This window comes from Triturus cristatus, chromosome 4_1 (genome assembly GCF_964204655.1).
Source record: "Triturus cristatus chromosome 4_1, aTriCri1.1, whole genome shotgun sequence".
Lineage (NCBI taxonomy): Eukaryota > Metazoa > Chordata > Amphibia > Caudata > Salamandridae > Triturus > Triturus cristatus.
Window position 1 is genome coordinate 889,618,268 of NC_140585.1, and position 22,800 is coordinate 889,641,067.

The window sequence follows — 22,800 nt, forward strand, 5'->3', positions numbered from 1 at the left end:
TTTCATTACATCTAGAAATTGCACCCTATACATTTTTTGCTGTTGGCACTAAACTCATTAAAGGGATAGTGGGGATGGTGAAGTTGATATTTAAAATTCCAACCCGCCTTGAGAACCGAGACCGCTTCTTTAAGAAAAAATTATTTTGCCTCCTGCTATTCGATAAATTCACAAATATCCTCCTCACCCTTTTCTGAAGAAAGCCATGGGAAAGATATGCTTGCCACCGTTGCAGCCTGGCAGTTGGTCCTACATTTTAGCCAAATGCACCATCAAAACCATCTGATAAGCTCAGACTGCAGTTAAGCAACTTTTTGATCATCTTTCTAAATTGAACTGCTGGATGGAACAGAACTATATAAAACTAAGCAAAGATAAGACGGAAATCCTTTGTCCATTAAAACAATCCCTTTTTTTGAAAACTACATTTTTGGCCTTCACATCTAGGTCCGAATAGCAATATAAGTGCCAGTGTCAATAGCCTCAGCTCTAACTCTGGTCCCTCGTATAAATGCAGTTGTTAAATCATGCTTTATTAAACTTCCGTTTGCTAAAATGCAATATATCATTCTTTTTGTTTCCCCCATAGGATACGACTGCTTAATACATATGTATCTTCCTTCCTGTATAACTGCACCACAATCTACCTTGGCCACCCAGATTTTTGGGATCATAAATTGCAATTAATCCAGAATTATTTGGCCAGATTGGCTCTTGGTGTCTGCCCAAGGGATCATAATACTGCAGCCTTGGCCTCTTTGCAAGTGTCTATGTGCCTAATTCATAAAGCAATGTTCAGCTTTCTTCCTCTCCACAAGAACTTTTAGTGGTACCAGCCTACTAGTGATCTCCACATTAAGACAAACTCATGATACCCAAGTTCTGTGTAAGGTCCATGGATGGATGCGCCGACTCAGTTGCTGCAGCCACATTGTAGAATCAGTTACTGCTCTATCTACGCATGGAAGACAATTTATTCAAGTTCTGTGAAATGCTCAAAACTTGGCTGTTTCCCTAATATTTGATCTTGGTACATATCTTTTCTTGCAGCAGTTTTTCTTTCAGTTGGATGGTCTTTGAGTTCTTGTGTTCAGCATCAAATTACCCAAAGTGGGTTAATGCATGTGATTTATAAAATAAAATAAATTATATTGGCGTTCTCACAAAGCCCCTCCCTCTACAAAATGGATGAGGACAACTGACTTTTGTGATTGAACTGAAGAAATAGTTTAATAAACGAGGGGATGCCCAGACAAACACCAAAGAATTTTGGGTCCATGGAAGGAATGTTGTGTTTTGTTAGCCAAGGTTCAAATATACAGATGCATTCTCTCAATGCACATTTTATTAGCCACAGCAATTGCACCTTATGCAGAAAATACACTATGTCTGCTTCCTTCAATGTAACACTGCACTTTATGTATTGAATGGTATTAAATATCTAAAAAGAAATTGTATATAAAAAAAACCTAAAAAACGTTGATATCACAATGTCAGTTTCACCAATGGGGTTTAGGCAAGATAGTCATAGTGATATATGCATTGTGTCTTTGATGAGGCTTTTTGTTAACATTTTCTTATGTTCCTCCCTGGTATATGTTAGACACCGAGAAGCAAGTCACAATGTCATATAATTAGTGAAAATATGTTTATTGTTCAGTTCATTAAAACCACAACAATAGCAACATTAAAACAAATATATAAAAATAAAAAACGGGGTATATCCCTTTTTGTGCTCTCTAAAGATAAAACTATTACTTATCATAATATTTACACTTCTTCCTGTATAATGTAAACAAAACATTTGATACATTTGCATAATTAAAACAATATCTCGAGTATTACATCAAACAACCATTTTACCAGGCCGCTGGCTTTGTTTTGAATTATCCTTTTACTAGATTCTGAGGCTAATCAAGGGTCGACTAGGCTGCACAGGAACATTTTAATAAATCAGTTCCTCTAAAGTAAGTGGTTCACTTAGCATAATCTCCAATGTCACATCTTATAACCATTTAACCTTGCCACTAGTCTTTATTTGATATTTCCTCATGTTTAATTAGGAGTTTGATTAACAACAGTCAAGCTGTGGATCTTCCGGACCTAGGCATTTTAATATTGCAGTTCTGCAAGAGCGTACGCTTCTTGTATTGAGTGGTCCCCTTAACAATTTCCGGCGATCCTCGCCTAACGCTGTGCAGATACAGACTAAGTGAATAAAATCCTGCGTTGGTGCTCCACAGAGACAACAAGATTTTGGGCCCTGATATTTCCAACTTGGCTGGTCTGCATTTGATGGCAATTTACCAAAGCGTATCGCTATAAATGTGGATTATAGATGGTAAGAAAATGGTTGATCCAAATATGCCGCCGGTTGCAATTTTACATAGAATTGCAAGACCATCCATGCATGTGCCAGTCTGCTTAGGGTGGCCTTGTCCTCAAGTAATGAATGTTGCTTTGCTCCCTTGTTCAAGATTTACTGGAAAGTGGGATAAGGAAGGTTCTTCTGCCAAAGATCTATGATGTCATATAATGATATTGCTTAGCTACCCACTTTACAATTCTTTCATTGTACTATTTGAATGTAGTACCATGCTAGATGGCATTTCGAGCCAGATTCTCAATGCTATCTGGTGTAATTTTGATTATATCTGTATACCGAGCTGTCTAGAATTACATTTGCAAATTTATGTTTATACAGCATTACCGAAGCACTACCCTTTTTACACATTAATAAGAACTTTAAATGTACTACCATTTTGTCATACCGTACTGTACATTGCACATTTTGTCTGTCTGACTAAGGATGGCCTCGTTCTGAAACGGGCATAACCAAGCAAGTCAAGTCCTTTCATGGAAGCTTGTCCAACTCTGTTCAAGGCTTCTCACATTCTTCCCACGAGAAGAGCTGAGCACCTGCTTGTTACCCGCTTGTTAGTGTTTATCTGAAGTTTCTATCTTGTCACATGTTCTGTCCTCCGCTTATTGTAATGAGAAAAATGTACAAATGAAGAGTAGAACTGTAAGGATTTTATGTGCTCCATCTGATCAGACGGATGAGCACTGGTCAGTTGAAAGTGGAAAGTACAGTTAAAATATTTTTAATGCTTGCTTGTTATTTATACATTAAACGTGTTACACTTCTATTAACTTTCCTGAGTGTCTGAATTCTTTCACGCTATTTTCATGTGTAAGTTAACTCCATATGTTCAAATGACCTTTTTATGTCTGGCATTAGCCAAGACCTTTCAAGTTTATTAAAATCATATGTATAATATGCTCACTTATAGGGCTTTCAGCCCTCAATCATCCATTGGTCTGCTATTTTGTTGTTCACATTTATCTTTCATTCACTACAGTCTACAGTCCCTGGTAATGGGTCAGCCCACTTCAGCCATTGGTAACTTCCCTGAGTGCCAGCATCCTGTCCTTTCACAAGGAGCACGTGCACACACAAAGTAGTTTCCTTAACTTCTAGGGACTACTGTGGGGGAAAAAAATATTTTTGCTTTTAGGCAATGTTTTCATTTTTAGGTCTCGAGGGCTCCAAAAAGTGCTACCAGGCCAGCCTGGAGCTACTGTGTGCGGGCGCGCGCGCCGCGCTTGACCTCGATTACTTTCGCGGCCGCAGGGCCACTTTGATGTTTGATCGCGATCACTTTCACTTTTGCGGCCGCTTGGCATAGCCAATAGGTCTCGCTTTTGGGAACTTATAAGTATTTAGTTATGCAACTGTTGCATGGCTAAACACTTATAAGGTCTCAAAGGGGAGACCTATTGGCTATGCCAATGCTTGTCATATTGATGAGGGCCTGGTCGATTCCCCAACAATAAGGTTTTTAAAAAAACATGCTAAAACAAATAAAACACTGACAAAGCCAAAAAGCTGGCAGACAAAGCCAGACCTACTGGCTTTGCCAATGCTTGTTTTAAGAATCTAGCCACTTTGCTATTCACAAAACAGTTTTAAAATCATAAAAAGTATTTACTCTCAATAGCTAGTACACCAGAGATCTGTGTGCTGAGGGCCTTCCCGCATGGGGGTAAAATGAAACACAGAAGTGTGGTGGTAAATTTGATGCTAATACCTACTCGCCAATGGTAAATTGGGTGTGTGTTGGAATCTACTGAGGCTCCTCTATTCAAGCTGTGGAAAATAGATGTGATATAGTGTACCACAACAGAAATAGTGACTTTCAGAATGATAGCTGTGAGGGTGGCCAAAAGAGACCGACTGGAGGCCATGGCCGCGGGGCAGGTGTCATTCCTTGGGGATTTGGAGGAGAGACTCCCTTCAGAGAAGAATTTTGCTTTCAAAGTCAAGCTATAAGTACCAAACTAAATAAGATGACATTAGGTTATATGTGATAAATTGTGTGACGGATTCTGAGGGTGCCACCACAGCTGTACCTGAAGGTTAAAAGTGTAGATCTTTTTAGATCTGGACCTGAAGTTGTGTGCTACATTGTGGACAGGATCTAGGCTTGTGAACAATGATTTATCTGTAGAGGTGTGGAAGAAGGGATTCTGTTTAAATTGTGGATTGTATGCTGTGAAAATGCCAATAAAATAGGATTAAAAAAACATATTTGTAGCTTTCTTTAATTTAAGCATTTTTGTATTTAAATACTACTATATTAATCCACCCATGATTTAACCTGCTAGGTCTTCCTTTCAAATGTTACGAAAGGCAAGTCTAAAACGTGGATCTCAGATAATAGACTCTTTGTAGCCACGACTCCTTATTTCATTTCTTCTGGGGTCTACTGAAACACATGAAGTATGTTCTTGGCTTTTTCTAATACTTCAGCTTATTGTATCAGACATCTGAAGGAGGAGTCTGAATCATACACCTTGTACCCCAGGCATAATGTATTCAGTCCTAAAATGTTCAACCGTCTCCTGAGACAATACGAGGTACAGATTTACGGATTCAAGCATCCCTAAAAGAGTACACACTGGGAGACAGAAATACACAGAGGTGCCCAAAAGAGACAGAATAATTAATTGGAAGTTCATAAATGAGGACATTGTGGTAATGTTTCCATAGTTTTTAACAGGAAAGCAGAATCAATGGCAATTTAAGAACAAGATGTAATTCTCAGCACACTCAAAAAATCGACCATAAGTGAACCAATGCTAGGCTCTTTAGGAGAACCTGTCAGATAGTTGTCCTTTCACCAAAACGTTTAAGCGTTACAGTTTAGGAAGTAAGTAGTTTGTTATCAACAAGACGATGCGTGAAGTCCTGCTGTACAATCCAGAAAGATATCGTTTTTTTCGTTTAGGATAACAAATAATTTCTAAATAAAATACCAAGAGTTCAAAAAGGCCTATACTCTGAGATAAGAGATTTCTTTCTAGAGGGGAACTTATCTCTCTTTTTACTCCACAAATTCAAATGATATTAAAGATCAGAAAAGACACAAGCAGAGTCAAGTGTATCAGAGATCAGAAAGGACATAGGGAGACTCAAGTGCATCAGAGATAAGAAAAGACACAGGGAGAGTCAAGTATATCAGAGATCAAAAAAGACACAAGCAGAGTCAAGTGTATCAGAGATCAGAAAGAACATGGGGAAGAGTAAAGTGTACCAGAGATCAAAAAAGACACAGAGTTAAGTGTATCAGAGATCAGAAAGTACATGGGGAAGAGTAAAATGTACCAGAGATAAAAAAAAGACACAGGCAGAGTTAAGTGCATCAGAGATCAGAAAGGACATAGGGAGAGTAAAGAGTACCAGAGATCAGAAAAGACATAGGGAGAGTCAAGTGTACCAGAGATCAGAAAAGACATAGGGAGAGTCAAGTGTACCAGAGATCACAAAAGACATAGGGAGAGTAAAGTGTATCAGAGATCAGAAAGGACATTGGGAAGAGTAAATTGTACCAGAGATCAAAAAAGACACAGGCGGAGTCAAGTGCATTAGAAATCAGAAAAGACACCGGCAGAGTCAAGTGTACCAGAGATCAAAAAAGACATAGGGATTTGGGTCCTGACCTCGGCCTCCGTAATCTCGGACTCTAAAAGTCCTCTTTGCTTGTTGGTTAATCGTGGGAGCTCGATCCTATCTAGCCAGGCCTCTATACTCTCTTTCCCATGAGATATATCCTCTCTATATAGCCTACTCATATATCTCCGAGCCTCACTACAAAGCTTACACAGCTCTGAATTGGTGTTCAATAAAGCCTCCGTCTCGACATCCCTCAGGTTTCGAATTACATTTCTGGCCTTATCTGTTTTTACTTTCCAGGCCAGAAGTGAACTACATCTCTCCCCATATGAAAAATGTTGCAGCTTACTTACTTTCCACCTATCTTATAATCTCATGTCCAGTTGCCTCTGATATTCTGCCTGTAAATGTTCTATTTCTTTACTAAGGGTAGCAAGTCTGTCCGAGCCCTCCAGTGATGCCTCCTGGAGGTCCCCTTCCTTAGCCTTAATCTCTTTGATACGATCCTCGTCTTCCTGCTTCAGGGCACGCCTCTTACCCACCATTATGGAGCTAAGAATTCCCCTTAGATAGGCTTTGAAAGTGTCCCAAACAATTTGTATGGCCGCTGAGCCACTATTGGCATGAAATAAGACCGCTGTCTTATCTACTATATTTGCTACCACCCTCTGGTCTAGCAGAATAGCCCTGTCCAAGGTCCACCTTTTCATACCTGATTTTTGATGATATCTGAGAGATAAAAAAACTGCCGAATGATCTGCGAGGATGACAGGTACATGTTTAACTACTTCGACCACTGCGGATTACTCCTGATCTACCAAGAAATAATCAATGCGTGAATGATGGCCATACTTTTTACTATAAAAAGGTAAAGTCTCTTACCTCCCCCCCTCTTACTTCTTCAACCAAATTGAGCTCAAATATCATATTTTTTAGGATTGCAGTTGTTCTGTGGGGAGTGGGGGGGGGGGGGGGGTCACATATGTAACTTTAGAAATTCTATCTAGAACCTTATTTTTTGGACTATATTAAAAGCCCCTCCAAGAATCACTGGGGCGGTGGCCTCCAAGAGGCACAATGTCAACTTGGACAAGGTTTCTGGGGAATCATTAATAGGCCCATAATAATTGGCACACACTATTGGCATCCACTGAATCATCAAATTAGCCACCAACCATCTACCAGAGTGGTCTGATTCTTAACTAACCAGCTTAATACTAGAGTTATTCCTAATAATTAATGCCACTCCTCTCGTACATCCTCTCTGGTCTGAGCAAACTACTACCTGGACCCAGCGCAGTTTACTAAAGAATAGCCTACACTCCTCCCGCTCCAAATGGGTTTCCTGGAGCAAAATAATCTTTGCCTCGCTATTATTAAGAAATTCAGTCACCCTAGCCAGCTTCTTCCTGGACCGCAGGCCGTTGACATTCCATGATAAAAAATGAACCAAATCTGAGTTACTCATCTTCCAAATTCAGCCAATCGCTCCCCCAAACCACATTCAACATCACCTCATATTGAAGACACCAGCCTGATAATACCCGGAAGCCACTGTAGTTATTGCAAAGCACTTGTAGGGCAGAAGTAGGACATGCCACCACCCAGTGCACCCCACCACCCACCCACCTCAGGGACCCCCTTTCCTATCCCTAGGCGAAAACTCCGCCTATTCACGACCCCCGAGTGAAGAGAAGAGATCCAAAATAGTAGTAAAAAAAGACTAATGGCCTTGGCGCAAAGTCTCGGTATGATTTCAGGCGATAAGGTGAATAGTGGCAAAACCGAAATCATGGAATGGAATCAGGCAACGCAAAGTGTAGGGGCTAAGGCCCAAATGCGATACCTGGGCATTACAATAACACAAAAGCTGGAAGACATTTGTAAGATTATTCGGAAAAAGTTAGTCAGGAGATTGGGAGTCTTTTGGTCAGGTGGACCAATCTACCTTTAAACATTTATGGACAGATTAATCTTATCAAAATGATTGTCCTTCCAAAACGTACTTTTTTTTAAAAATACAATACCCTTTGCCTTCCATAAAGAAGATATAGGAAAGTTTCAGGGGAAGATTGGTAGTTTTATTTAGTCCTCCAAGGGGGCTAGTATATCATGGAAGAAGTTGAGAAGGAAGTTGGAACAGGAGGGCTTGGCCCATCCGGATTTGGTTGCATATTGTCATGTATTTCAATTCAAGAATGTTTGTATGCTGGCTAGCAGGGTGGGCAGGTCTCCCCTGGGTCTACTCTTTGGGTCAATGCTAAGTGTGGTGGGGCAAGGGCAGAGCCACTTTCTTTTTAAGTATGGAGACCCAAAGTTTTTCATAAGAGTCAGATTGAAGACCCTGCAGGGAGCTCTAAGAACCTGGGTGTACTTTCGGAAAAAGCTTGGAGTTTCTTACGATTTGGGATTCACCGGGAACTCCTGAATGTCTGAGAGATCAAGTTAGTTTGCCACTGAAATCTGTGGGGTTACTCCACTGGGGAGACCTTAAAATGGCATCGAGCCTAGTGAGCTGGAAAGTCCTGAGTAACTGCACCAGTGGTCAACTAACTAGGTTTAAATATTATCAACTCTCTTCCTGGTGGGAAACACAGGCCTGGGCAGAGGAGAGTGAGGATGCATGGCTGTATCAGGCAATGAGAGTAGGTCCGCTAAAAAAGGAAGTCTCTCGGTGGTACTGGGTTCTGGTGGAGGTCGAAGATAACTCTGTTTCAGACCTTTCTAAGTTGTGGGCAGACGATCTTGAGGTTGAAGATCTAAACACGGTTTGGAATGACTCTTTTGCTATTTTTCGGGCAGTGGTGAAACCTGCCTCGTTCAAGCATAACCATCTCTTTACTACTTATAGAGTTTACTGGTCTCCATCTAAGCTGTCAAGAGTTACAGGAAACCAGTATGTATGCCCAAGATGCTGGTCTCCATCGGCTGACGATATGTGTCCGAAGATCTTCTGTTATTGGACTAAGATCTTTAAGTTACTTATGGAGGTAACAGAGCAACAAATTAAGGTAAGCCCTAAACTTATATTTTTTGGGATTTATCAAGATGGGCCAGCACAAACCAAGACTGTGACTTCCAAGTTTATTTTCTATGCAATACTTTTGGCAAGTAGGGAAATTTGCAGGTTATGGAAGTCTGGGAGTCCACCTTGCTTCTCTGCCTATCTGAAAAATTTCATCTCCACAAGTCAGTTAGTATCGCCTGTGATCCTAGTAGCCAGGAGAAAGTATGGATGCTTCTGGTGGAGTGGAGTCAGCGATCAAGCAGGTCCGATGATTAAGCCAAACTGCTGTTGGTCCAGGCTCCCTCTGTTTCGGGTTTCCCGTGAAGAGGTTGGAAGTGGAAACAGCTGTTTTTAGGTCAAACCTAGCGCAGCGCGCAAGCACTGCTCTATGAGATGACCTTTTGGAATCGGTCTGCACTTTTGTTACACTCGTGCTTGTGCTGGCATCCACCTTGCGGGAGCAAGCAACGGTGCGCAGAGGCCATCTGTTTTCAATTAGCGTGGCCGCGCACGCTTGTTGACATTCCTCTACTCTCACCCTCCCTTGTTTTTTTAATATGCACAGCTCTCTTGCCGGGCTTCCCTTCCTTATTCCCTATCACGCTTGTTTATTTTACAAATTATTTTCAGTTCAGCATGCCTCTCAAAGTGCTTCACATTGCATGCGATGGGGATGTCACATCTCCGAAGAACATATTGGATGTTATTGCTTAATATTGGTGATGTGTAACTTTGAGGAGCGCTTTTTTCATGACCGGCTGATTTTCAATTTTTTGTCCTCTTTGCGGCAAGCATTTGGATAACATGAAAGAAACAAAGAAGCACGCATGGATTTCAAATGCCTCAAATCTGTAAAATTGCATTATTGGAATTTAAGCATATGATGTAGCCAAGTTACATGTGTTTAGAATGCCCAACATACACCACGGCGCTGGAAAAAACGCGAATGTTTAAAGGTGTGGTCAATTTTTAAGCGGTGTACTGTGCAATGGGGGGAAAGGAAGCACGCACCACAGCTGTGCACTATGCAGAGATGTGAAAGGTAGCACGCACCACAGCTGCGCAGAGGCATTATTTAGCAGCCGGTGCCAGAAAGCATGCACAAAAAGCAAGTGCTAATAATTAAGTGCCCATGTGCGCACCAGCAGACACCAGCTCAAATTAAGCCCGCAACAAAGACCTGCGTTACGCCCCTAGATCGAGTGAGAACCAAAAGCAAAGTGGGGAAAGGAAACACGCACCACAGCTGTGCACTATGCAGAGATATAAAAGGTAGCACGCACCACAGCTGCGCAGAGGTGTAGAAGGAAGCACGCACCACGGTGATGAAAAAAAAGCTAACGTTACAAGGTTCGGTCAATTTTTAAGATGGTACCGAAAAAGAGGCGACTATAGAGGCCAACTACAGAGTACAGCAAATGTCTTGACAATAACATACTAATACAAAGATAACGGTGCCAGAACAGAGTGCTGACATAGATGAAATGCGAGTGCTGGAAAAAGAATTGCGCACTCTTGTGGCGGTGGGGTCTGTGCCTTGGCCGGGTTGGAGGGGACACGCCTTGTTAGTATCCTATTGTCATGAATGCGAGTGCTGGAAAAGAAGCGGGACTCTTTTGGAGGTGGGGTCTGTCCCTTGGCTGGAGTGGAGGGGACGCGCCTTGTAAGGAAAGCTGCAAGGTCTTGAAATGAAACATGATCCACAACAGATGGCACGCTGTGTGATCAGAAAAGACAGAGTCAAGTGCATCAGAGATCAGAAAAGACATAGGGAGAGTCAAGTGCATCAGAGGTCAGAAAAGACATAGGGAGAGTCAAGTGCATCAGAGATCAGAAAAGACATAGGACGAGTAAAGCGTACCAGAGATCAGAAAGGACATAAGGAGAGTGAAGTGTACCAGAGATCAGAAAAGACATAGGGAGAGTAAAGTGTACCAGAGATCACAAAAGACATAGGGAGAGTAAAACGTACCTGAGATCAGAAAAGACAAAGGGAGAGTAAAGTGTACCAGAGATCAGAAAAGACACAGGGAAAGTCCTTTAGTACTCCGCCAAAGGAGTGCCAGAGGCCAAGTATATAAAGCTTGTGACGGTAGGCCGTGACTTCCCAGAGCTATATCCCACAATCACCATGTATACATGGAATTTTGTCAGTGTCAACGAAGGCGTGGCTGTTACTTATTGTGGAGTTCTGGCACTTAACACAATTAAAATAAAAGTATAGATTGCCTAGAGAGAATAAAAAAGTTTCCAAATATTTTGTCACTGTAGGTGATTGGAGAGCATCTGATTCATAACGAGGAGTAGATTCCTGTGTTAAGTGACCAAGCAGGAAAAATGAATGAACCCCAAGTTGAACCTTCTTCACCTCAGACAGGCGAGGGAGGTGTAAATGTGCAGATCGGTGATGTTAAGCAGGCATTCAAGGAAGTAACATACACTGGAAGCAGACAGGGCCAGTTCTGTAATAGGCTCAATGAAAAAAACATGCAGCCACCACCATTAATAATGTGGACACTGCAAAATCTCACAGAAGATTTCTAACAACTCTTGTTCCACCTGCTCTTTGGTTTGGTTAATAATCTGCAGTACTGTGTATAGTCCAACCACTCCACTTACAGAACATATTCCCGGAAGCTGCGTTCCCACTCAGCCTGGTTGAAGAAGTCGTAGAAGTGGCAGCCGAATGTGATCAGCACAAAGCCAAAGGCGAGGAATCCAAAAATACCTGCAGGAGAGGAGGGCAATGTAAGCAGAAACCAACGCAAAATGGGGGGTAATTTTATTGGAGAAATTACTGGTACTTTTCAACAGGACACCATTACACATAGTGTGGTACCACCAGCAACTCGTCACACAATTGCAACATATTTAAAAGAACGGAGCCAGCATAACTCAGCAGTAGACGAGATTATGCGTTTGGATGAACTTAGACTACGTTTTTACATATCACAAATGAGTCCTGTAGATTGTTTTTAGTTGGAGTGTACAAGCTACACACTTACCTAACCGTACCATTGTTTCATTAATTTTACTAGCAGCTTTTTCGCTCAGCAGCCCAGGGTGATTACTTTTTATGGAGAACAAAGTCATTACACCTAAAATAAAAAATAAAAAATGAATGAATACATAAATAAATAAGAACACAAATAAGTACTCAAATACCGTATATGTGCTAGCTTCCTAACTGAACAGCACATAAAATGTATTAGTTTTATTTTGAAGGGGGTATATTTACTTTCACTTTCTTGATGTGTCCAGTTAAAATGATGGTGCAGTTTATTGAAACAAAATCTGGTTAACCCCTTCAGCACTGAAAACATCAACAATGGGCAAACACCCATAGCAACTCTCAGCCCGAATTGCAACTTTGTTCCACAACGGTGCATGTTGAAAAAAAATTGCAGACATGAATTTACAAAGTACAGATGTAATTATGTTAATTTCACTGTGCGCAAGCCTCTTATATAGCACACATGCAGAGTGGACTTTCACAAAAACTTGCACAAAGACACAAAATAGAAGCAGCCCTCATTCACAAAGGTATGTATATGCCTGCTTCTGTGCTTTCCCCTTTCATGCCATAAAGCAATTGAGATAATGTACATATGGGACCGACATACATTATGGCGGAGCAACTCCACCCATATAATATAACCTTTGACCACGTAATACTTTATACATTACATGTACTTAATAATTATTGAATAAAGACAGTGGTTCAAACAAGAGAAAAAATTGACTTTTTCATTGAGGCCATTTTGGTGGCAATAACAGTCGCTGAAATCTGTAAAAAGTCAGTGATCGGAAAGTAACTGTACCTTTAATTAGGAAATAGCCTCCAACAATCAGCACTACGCCGATAGGAGCCAGAACGAAGCCTGCCCGGTAGCGGTAGTTCTTGTATCCCACGAAGCAGATGCCACTGACGGAATCCCCATCCACCTGTACACAGCAGAAGCAAAGAGGTTAGTTTTTTAATCCACTGTATCTTGGGGCACTTTTCTGTTGGACCACCAATGCATCTCTTTCTCAACTGTCATCTACCCTCCCTTGCGATCCTTGCCTTCATTGAGCTTGAATTCGGGTTTAACGGTGGAGAATGGCTCAGGCATGGTGCTAATTTTCAATACTATAATGCACCCAAAGCACTATCACACTATCAAATAGGAACATTCTCAGCAAACACCCGTGAAAATTATGTTACAGAATTTTTAAGGGTACACATTCTGTCCATAGAATGCTCAGAGTTTTCGTGTATGTACCTTCAGGCCTTGGAACTCGAGCATCCTATGACAGACCGGAGTCGAGTCCATCCAATGTACAGTAAAAACACTTTACCTTTTGCCCAGTCTTGCCTCACTAATAATCACCAACCAATAGAAAGTTTAGAATGTTGCTTTATTTGATGAGGTCAGCGTGGGAAATGAGACGTGTTGTGACATTCTTCACCCGATGGCCCCATTTGTCTCTGCAGTACTACTCATTTTTGTTTCTATCTATCTTACTATCGGTCTTAAAATAGGGACTGTTCATGTTTTTATCTTATCTTTTCTACTTCATAAAGATATCTTTAAATAAATGAAGAGCAACCTAACCCTAAGAGCTGATTTGGCTTCAAATCTCAATGAGGGCTCAATAGCTTGGCATGTTTGGATCACTAAGGAGCAGATCCAGCAGAGTGCATGCTAATGAAGGGGGTTTAGAGGATGAAACTCTGTACCTGAGCAACAGCGAGGATTGCAACCGTGAGGACGAAAGGGATGGACCAGGTGACAAGATGGAAGTAGGAGGTCCTTCCTGACAACGGCTGGTAGGTGGTGCCAAGCGCCTTGAAGGAGGCATGCCAAGCATACGTCAGCATAACAAACCAGATGACCCCGGACATCAGGGAGTAGTAGACGATAACAAAGATGATGACACAAGAGAGTGTCTCGTTGGACCTGTGGAGAACAAATGAAATCATTATTGAACATGGAGGTGACCGATCCCTACATTACAACCCACATACACCGTTCACACACAAGGCGAGAGCATCCGCTTTCATCAGTGCTCCTTCACTTGCATTTAACTGCAGCCTAGTTGTGACAATAACTTTGTAGAATTTCGATTATCCAAGTGTCATCATCTATACCGGTTTAAGCATAAACACCAACAAACACACATAGGCGCACTGTGCCAGTTTGAGCTCCCAGATACCCCGAGGGAGGAGCGCGTTACAAATGCTCGATTGATTGATTGAGCCATGGTGCACCTGGCGCAGACCTGGATAGTGTGCCCTATTATCATGAATGCATTACCACCAGGCCAACTCTAAACTTGCGGCTGCCCTGGGGCCAGCGCACTCAGGGAAAGACGGAGCAGCTACTTACAAGCTGCTTGTGTTTCACAGTGCGGGTCACGGTGCAGGCGGCAGCTGCCTGCTCTTTAAAGGGGGACAAGAATCCCCCTGCAGGCGAATGCAGTGAGTGACTTCACCTGCTTGCAGGAGGATGCCTGGGGTGGTCCATGGGACAGCCAGGCTCCCCTCCAGGCCACTACACTCAAGGGATGCACCTTCAGTGTGCCACCTCTTTTCGGTGCATTGTCAGTGCACCTCTTGAGGGCCTGTTTGCTTCTATGTCTGCATCCGTATTAGAGCATGGACGCAGAAGAAAAGTGATTCCCTCATTTGTATACGGCCACGCCGCATGCAAATGAGAGAATGCCCTCTCAAGATAGCGCTTGCACTACATGTGCACCAGCTTTATCAGTATTACAGCAGGGACCACACATGTCTGAGACTCCTTCTATAACACTACAGTGCCACGAGGGAGCAAAAAACAGGCACACATGCCCATTCACTCCTGGAGCACTGTATGTATTCAGCCCCTGAGACCATATTAAACATGGGGTGTACTGTCTCTGTGAACTCACAAACTTGCACGCCCCTGGTAGCGGCGCACTCAGTGAAATATGGAGGGTCTATTTCCAAATCACTCAGTGTTTCACAGTACTGGCGGCAACCCGCCTGCACTTTATAGAGGGGAACCCCCTGCAGACAGGTGCGGTTAGTGATGGCACCCACCTGCAGGGGGATGTCTGGGGGTCCATGGGACCCCTCTCAGCTCTCCAGAGGGCTACCTCAGGGGCGCTCTATCAGCGTGCCACCTTTTTGTAGCGTACTGTTCATGCGCCTCCTAATGACCTGTTTGTCTCTATGCCTTGTTCATATTGGGGCATGAGCGCACAGGCAAAGTGATTCCTTCATGTGCATGGGGCCACGCACCCATGCAAACGAGAGACTCTGCTCTCAAGCTAGTGCTGAAGCTACATGTATTTCAGCACTGTAAATATTACAGATGGGGCTGCAGAAGCATCTATGGCCTCCTCTGTGCTTAGTTTGTAAAATTGTAAAAAATTAAGTGCCAGGGCCCTCATCAGGTGACCCTGCTAGTGCTGCCAATGACAGTACCAAACCATCTACTGACCATCTTACTTTATGCCAAGTGTGACAAGCTATAAGATTAGCATGGGTGGCAGGTAATAGGTCATTTTAGCATGTACTGAATTAGTAAACAATTGTTGTTGTGCTCACTCTAAATCAGACAAACAGCCCACCATGTGGCAGACTGTCATAAGTGCCGGTGCCGAGAATCAGAAACCACTGCCTCAAATTAAGCACTGGACCCCCTTATGTAATACCATGGTGCCCCGGGGGCGCATAAACAGGGTGCAGAGCCCTGTTGCATCTCCGGGCTACAACGATTAATATGGCTCCTCATCTTCTCACTTGAATTACGATTAGGGCTCCTTGTTTTATGTTTTTTATTACATTTCTGTCTGTATTTATTGTTTAATAATTTTGTCTGTATTTATCCATATTTATTTTGGGCTATGTGAAAAAAATTCAGCGAAAACTAGTATTTTTCTACATTTATTTAAATCAGTAAATGTACACTCAGACACGAACATCTGACCAGTTTCAATGATATGACTACCCATAAATGATAAACCAATCCACTGGTGTGAAATATGTGTATATCTACAGCTGTTTAAGCCTCATTACGAAACTTTCTCTCTCTTTTTTTTTTTAACTTACTTACCTGTGTCTCGCACAACTATTGCTTTATGAGTGATTGTAAATGCGGTCAGTCATGACTAGGACTGACAGCATTTACAATCACTCAAAAAGCAACTCAATTTCCGTTTTTATCCGTATTTATAAATAAATACAGAAAGGAAAGGAAAATAGATAGATTTCTGTCTGTATTTAGCTGTAACAATTAGTAAAAACTGAATACTGGGAGCCTTATGTATGATTTCCACATTTTTGTTGACCTGAGGTCAGCATTTGACCTGGTGCCTCGAGAAAAATTGTGGAGAGTTCTCCAGGAACTTGAAGTCCCTCCGTATCTTCTGGATGTCCTGAGAAGGCTACATTCAGAAAATTTTGCCCAGGTTAGATGTGGGAAATATGGAGAGCTGTCTGCAAGTTTTCCAGTGAACAGAGGAGTTCGCCAAGGATGCGTGTTGGCACCCACCCTTTTCTGCTTGTATATCAATGGGCTTATTAATCATCTTGAAGGCATTAAGGACATTGATGTCCCAAGACTCGCCACGGGTAGGGTACCGGCATTGATGTTCGCTGACGACACTTTGTTGTTGTCCCGAACATCTACCGGCATCCAGCGTATTTTATACGGCTTTGTGGACATTTGTGGGGAAAGAGGTTTGGAGATTAATCTAACTAAAACGAAGTTTATGATCCTCAATCCCCCTAAGCCAGAGTTCTTCAACCTTTTTTGCTCAGAGCCCCCCCTAAGCAAAATATTTCGAAGTCGGGCCCCCCTCCAAAACATTATGGCAAGGATTGGGGGGAGTAGGAGGGAAATGGATGCGTATAGGGAGTGGGGCTTATAAGCTGATTTCAGGAGTACTTTTTCTATAGCTTATAAACCTCCCTAAATATGAGACTTCTAAAACAGCAAAAGCATCAAACAAAAACATACATTATCCCAAACATACTTACCCCCATAATTGGGGTGTTGTGAGCCCCTTCCACTTTTGGACCCCAATGCAACTACACCTGCTGCAATTCTCATAACTGCAGTCCTGAGTAGCAGGCTATCTCCTTTGCATCTTTTACCTCTTACCCACCTTGGCGGATCATCACCTCGGCCCTAATGCTAGAAAGAAAAATATTCTGCCATGCCCCTTTTTTAAAGGTAAACTGTCATAATTGTGATGCAGTGGGCCCCTCAAACCCGAGCCCCAGTCCTGCTTCATATGCTTCCCTAATGATAACCAGCAGTGGCCACTTACACACCTGGCAGCAGTACCAGCTTCACTAATGAATGACCTTTTTAAAAAGAAATTAAAAAAGAGGCCTCTTATATTGTTCCCTTCTTTGGGGTATCTCTCTGAAGAAGCTACCTCTGGCCATTTGTAAACATAAAAATGAGTCCCCATACAGTGCTCCATATTCTGGGCCTTCTCTTTGACAATCTCAATGAATCTCAATCCTTTCCTCTGTCTCCTAGACTATTACTGTGAGGCTCCAGAAGTCGAGAGGATTAGGGCTCTGCATCTGAATGCAACCCTGTTGGCCTTCTACGTGCCACCCCATGGGCTCAGCTTTCACACAAAAACTGCTCCAGAATGGTTAATATTGACTTTGAGGTGCCTCTGCCTGAAAGCGAAGGGTGTGGTGGTAGTGCAGAAAGTTGAAAAAGAAACCAGCCATTAATTGTTTGAGTCACTTAAAGCCAGGGCCACTGGAATTATGAGTTTCTGCAGCAGTATTATTTTTGCACATAATCATGAGTTTACCGCATTTGCTACATAATCCATAATCTGCAGATTCCAACAAACAAAACTTGATTTTAGCTTAAACTGAACAAAAGTTACTTCAAATGAGGCAAAGTGTTCGGAGCAGTGGAAGGCCCTTTGCAAAGATTGACTGGCAATCTTGTAGTTGCTTACGGCTGTATTTGGGTGAGATGAAATATTTCCCTTGACAGCGTTACCATGAGTTAAAATAACAAAATAATGAAGTAATGCTAACCACAAAAGGTGCCACATAATTAACCTTTTTTTGTTGCATTATTTAGTCAACCTGCAGCATAATGTGGTCCTCTCCTACTGAATTATTCCAGCAGCTCTAGTTAAAGCTTCATGGCGGCAAAGATTTATTCTTTTTGAGATGTAATGTAGGGGTGTTAGCTGAGATTTGGAATTGTGGAGGCACTTACAAAAATGTCTGCATTAGATACAGTTTTATTACTTATTACTAAAAAGTATATTATGTAAGAACTTGTTTTACCTCAATCACTGCATCATTTTGCTGCAGCAGCAGCCTAGTTTAGACTATTTAAATACTATTTTAAAATATTGACTTACATATTCAGAGTGCTTTCTGCTACAGGCTGGGACCTCATAGCACTATAAACAGGGCCACTGGAATTATGTGGCAGGAGAAGGCCAAATTATGCAACAAGCAGAGGCGAATAATGCTGCATAATCTTGCCTATTTTGTGATAGCATTATTGAATTATTTTGCCATTTTTCAACTTGTTAACAGTGTCCTGGCATATATTTCCCCTCATTAGTACCACTTTAACACTCACACATAGCAATAAGCAACAGAAGGGTGACCAGTCAACCTTTAGAAAGGGCTTTCCACTGCAAGGTAACGTGTTGCTGCTGCAGTTTGAGCTCGAAATGAGTTTTTTTTTTTTAAATCTGCAAATCATGCAGCAGATGATGGATTATGTGGCAAATGCAGGAAATCCATAACTATGCTCAAAATGCTAACACACATACACATACATCTACAGTGATGGTAGTTGCAAACTGAGGTTTCATAACCTAAAAGAGTGCATTTATCACCAGTTAGTTTAACTTGCATTTATTTTTCAATTCTTCTGTTATTGCATTATTTTATACACACTTAAAAGACTGTGATAACACAAAACACTTGCCTTTTTTTATTTTTTAGAAACTTTGATCCTGCCAGCACACTCACTGACCCCCGACCCCATCACACTCTGCTAACAGTTGTCACTTTCACTTCAAGGCCTGGGTATAAATGAAGACGGCCTGGAAATGCAGCAAATAAAGATCGCTGCACTTCCAGACCATCTTCATTTACATGTACTTTCAGAGGCATTAGCGCCATCTGGGAATCCATCCACGCACCCCCAGGGGGGCGCGCCCCACAGTTTGAAGAACTCTGCCCTAAGCATACACACCCGAATTCAGTTTTGAATGGTATTCCGCTGGAGCGAGTTAAGACTTTTGGATATCTTGGGATCACTCTACAAGAACATCTTGGGTGGGAGGTACAAGCTGCAAACTCAGTACTAAAGCGGACTCAAATTGTAGGAGGAATTTCTAAGCTCTTTCGAGGTTCGGTCTTTAAGCCTGTTGTGCCAGTGATAGAAATCTATAAGACACAAGCTAGAGCAGCGTCCACTTATGGAGCAGAATTATGGGGACATTGTAAGCCTCCAAGCCTAACTAGGACTGAACATGTTTTTATGAGAAATCTGTTGGGCTTGCCCCCAAGCACTCCGTTGGTTCCTATTAGGTTTGACCTAGGGCTGCTACCTGTGGAGGAGGTGGTGGCGTTGCGGCCAGTGATATACTGGAAGAGACTTTGGTCTATTCTGGAGTTGGGTTCTTTTCGAGAAGAATTTAAGGGGGTTTGGCCGCTAATTAAAAATAAGAAAATTCCCTGGTTAACCCATATCAGGGATACCTGCGACAAGATTGGTCTCCCAGAATTATGGGGTTCCCCGGAGGTCTCATGCCTGGCACTCTCAAAGGCAAACTTGGTAGACCAGTACAGGCACTATAATCTTATGAGCCTCCATGTGAATTCTGGTGTTGGCAGACTGACTGCTCAGTTTCTCCAAATTAAAATTAATTACAGGAGGGAGGAATTTCTTGACCTAATTTTTCCTGCTGTTGCTAGGAAGTTGTACTTTTAGTTGAGAATAGGCAGTCTACCACTTAGGTCTTTTACCTCCAGATGGGAGATAAATAAAAATACCGATTGCCCTGCCTGTGGTTTCCGAATGGAAAATGAAAAACATGTTTTTTTCTTTTGTCCTGTGTATCACCAGTTACGTAATCGCTGGGTAAAACCTATTTGTAAAAATCTGGGATTTAGCGATTGTGAAAATGCTTTAAGAGTATTGAAATATGATAATCACTCTCCGATTATCTTTGCAGTTTCCCGTTTTTTAAATGGTATATGGATCAAACGTAGAAAATTCTGTAATTAAGTAATAAGCTTAAATGTATTTTACGCCCAATCCTGATTTTATTATGCTGTGTTTTTATTTAATTCATTTATTGTATAATTGTATGTTGTTATATTTTATCTGTACTTTTATGGCCTTTGCGGCCGAAATAAAGTTTTCTGATGATGATTTCTGAAGTGCATATTCTAATCTTGGATGGTTCGGGATCTTAGATCTGCATGAGGTATGTAGGCATGAGCACCATTCATTCAGTCAGTTTCCCTTCTTGAACACTTTGGACGCCACTAGGATGTGCCGGGGTATGTTTTTCGAGACAAAAAACTGCGCACGCACGCAATGTAATGGCTACACACTACCCCACCATCGCAGAGTCCTCACAATGTCTTCAGAAGCAACATTACCATTGCTTAATGGAGGGTCCACAAAACCGGTCATTAGCTGCTCGAAGACCAGAGGACTAGTTCATATGTTGTCAAAATAGCAACTGAAAGCAACAAGTATTCAGGGAGAGCAATGCTGGGGAGAAACCAAGGAGACCAACCCAAGCGAGTGCATGCTGCATGTGAGAGAACTGATGCATAATCAGTGGATGAGACTGCATCAGTCTTTTATGGGACCCTCCAAGGAGGTGGTGCAGTTTGGATGAACCAGAGTTAGCACAATCCTGATGGGATTAAGATGGTTGGCCACAAAATCACTTTGTAACTAGTCCTAAACCCGAAGAGACGCTCAGACCAGTACTCAGATGGGACATCTGATGCAGCTATTTACTAGTAAGCGTGTGATCTCAGCATGTTGGGCCGTCATCACTGGGGCATCACAGTCTCTATCCTCACACGCTTGCTGCTTGAAAAACAGGTAAGAGCAAAGCTCGGGATTTAGTTCATTTTTCGAACAACCGACATAGAATAGAGCTCCTTTTTTTTGTTACAAGCATGGAGGCTGGCCAGCAGGTGGTGCCAGAGTACTGTTCATTGTGACAGTGAAACCAGTTAATATGAATGTGCCCGTGAGACTCCTTTCCACTCAGCAATTCCCCAATAATTATAGCGTGATTCAGAGTGGGAAAGGATACACTCAAGCAAGGGTTGGGTAAACTTCACTTCCTGTCTTATCACTTTACTTATGGGGGAGTGTTACAATATTGGTGAATACCCACTCCCGAGTCCCGATAAGTAAACTTTAGAAACAGTTAAGCCTCGAATCGCTCAGGTGGGCGGAGCCCGCAGGTTTCAGCCGTGAACTCTGTGCAGACTGGGAGGTGTCGCTCGCAGGTCATTTCTTATATACACACCTCTAACGCCTTCGTGCAACGCCAGCGAAATAAATAGATTGAATGAATAAGTATCTACTAAGTTGGCGGTCCCTAGCTCAGGAGAGCGCTGGCTCTGCCAGGTTACACACAGGGCCACGAAGCCCTGCTGCAGTCTGCAAGCACAAGAAAGGTGCAGAGTGAAATCACCATAATACTGAAATCTGCATAAGAGGGAAGCAAGGAGTGGCACGGGTTGCGGCATTATTTTTAATGCTGTGCAACTTTGCTAAAAACATTGACAAAGCCAATATACATCTCGTGTTGGCGAGATCTATTGGCTTTGCCAATGCTTGTTTTCACGGCTAGACGCAGATCCTCAGTATGCTTCCTTGTTACTTGCGGTCGCTGCTGTCCAGTGCCTCCTGTTATTGCCTGATGGTCCTTAGTCCCAGGTGCCCGGATCACTGCTGGAAAGTGGTTCCCTGTCAGGGCTGTCCTCGGTGAGGTCACATTGTTGCCTGGAGCCACAATCGCCCCGTCCTCAGCTTGTGTGCAGAAAGCGGTGTGGCTGACTACAAGTCCAGTACTGGCACTCTCCAGCTGAGGCTGGCTGGCTTCAGCTGCACCCCGTCACTGCTGGTGCTTTTGCTTCGTAGTTGTTGCGGGGATGCTTCACTCTCAGCGCACTCTTGTTCCTTCACTGGCCCCACTTAACTGCTACGGCGCTGGGAGGTTGGTTCGTGGTTCCTTCCATCGCTGGACCACTAGCCTTCTCCAGAACCGCTTCAGTCTGACACTCTGCTTTTCCTTCATTGTGCACAGTTGCCTGCTGCGTTGTTTGGTGTCTCTTCTCTGGTGGGGTGCGTGGCGGCCTCCGGGTCACATCCAGGGATGGCTGTGCTTTGCCGCAAATCACAGAAGTCAAAGAGAGGGTATCAATGGAGCGGTTCGAACTTAATGCGGCCTTTGAAGGGAAGGATTCTTGTCGACGGAGGGCCGGGTGCCTTTTATTTCCTGCATATTACCCCTCCCTTTTATGTTAGTCTTCACTCACTCAGCGCCGGGACACTCAGTAGAGTAGCTGTGCGCTTTATAAAACCCTGTTAACATAACATAACATAGCTGTGGGCGTATTGGCCCGTTTCAACCAAGCTGATGAACCCCTACTGAGCAGCTGGCGAACCCCTAAAGGCTTGACCTTTTTGGCGCCCTTCCAACTCGGTGTCCCAAGCTGCCCTTCGGGAGCTCCTTTGAGTGCACTCGGTGTGCTCCGCTCTTCTCTTCGGGCCCCTGTGTGCTCCTGTGTTCTTGGAGTAAGGAGACTTCGGGTGCC

The 22,800-nt window shown here is 42.8% G+C and overlaps 1 protein-coding gene across 1 annotated transcript in view; it reads right to left on the minus strand.

The window, feature by feature from the left end:
- SMO (smoothened, frizzled class receptor) overlaps positions 1 to 22,800 on the minus strand; it is a 143,261-nt gene that overhangs the window by 64,744 nt on the left and 55,717 nt on the right. The window contains exons 5-8 of the mRNA XM_085653641.1: positions 13,687 to 13,906; positions 12,785 to 12,908; positions 11,969 to 12,061; positions 11,583 to 11,691 (exon numbers count right to left, since the gene is read on the minus strand). Coding sequence (XP_085509767.1) covers positions 11,583 to 11,691; positions 11,969 to 12,061; positions 12,785 to 12,908; positions 13,687 to 13,906 — 546 coding nt within the window. The remainder of the gene's footprint in view (positions 1 to 11,582; positions 11,692 to 11,968; positions 12,062 to 12,784; positions 12,909 to 13,686; positions 13,907 to 22,800) is intronic.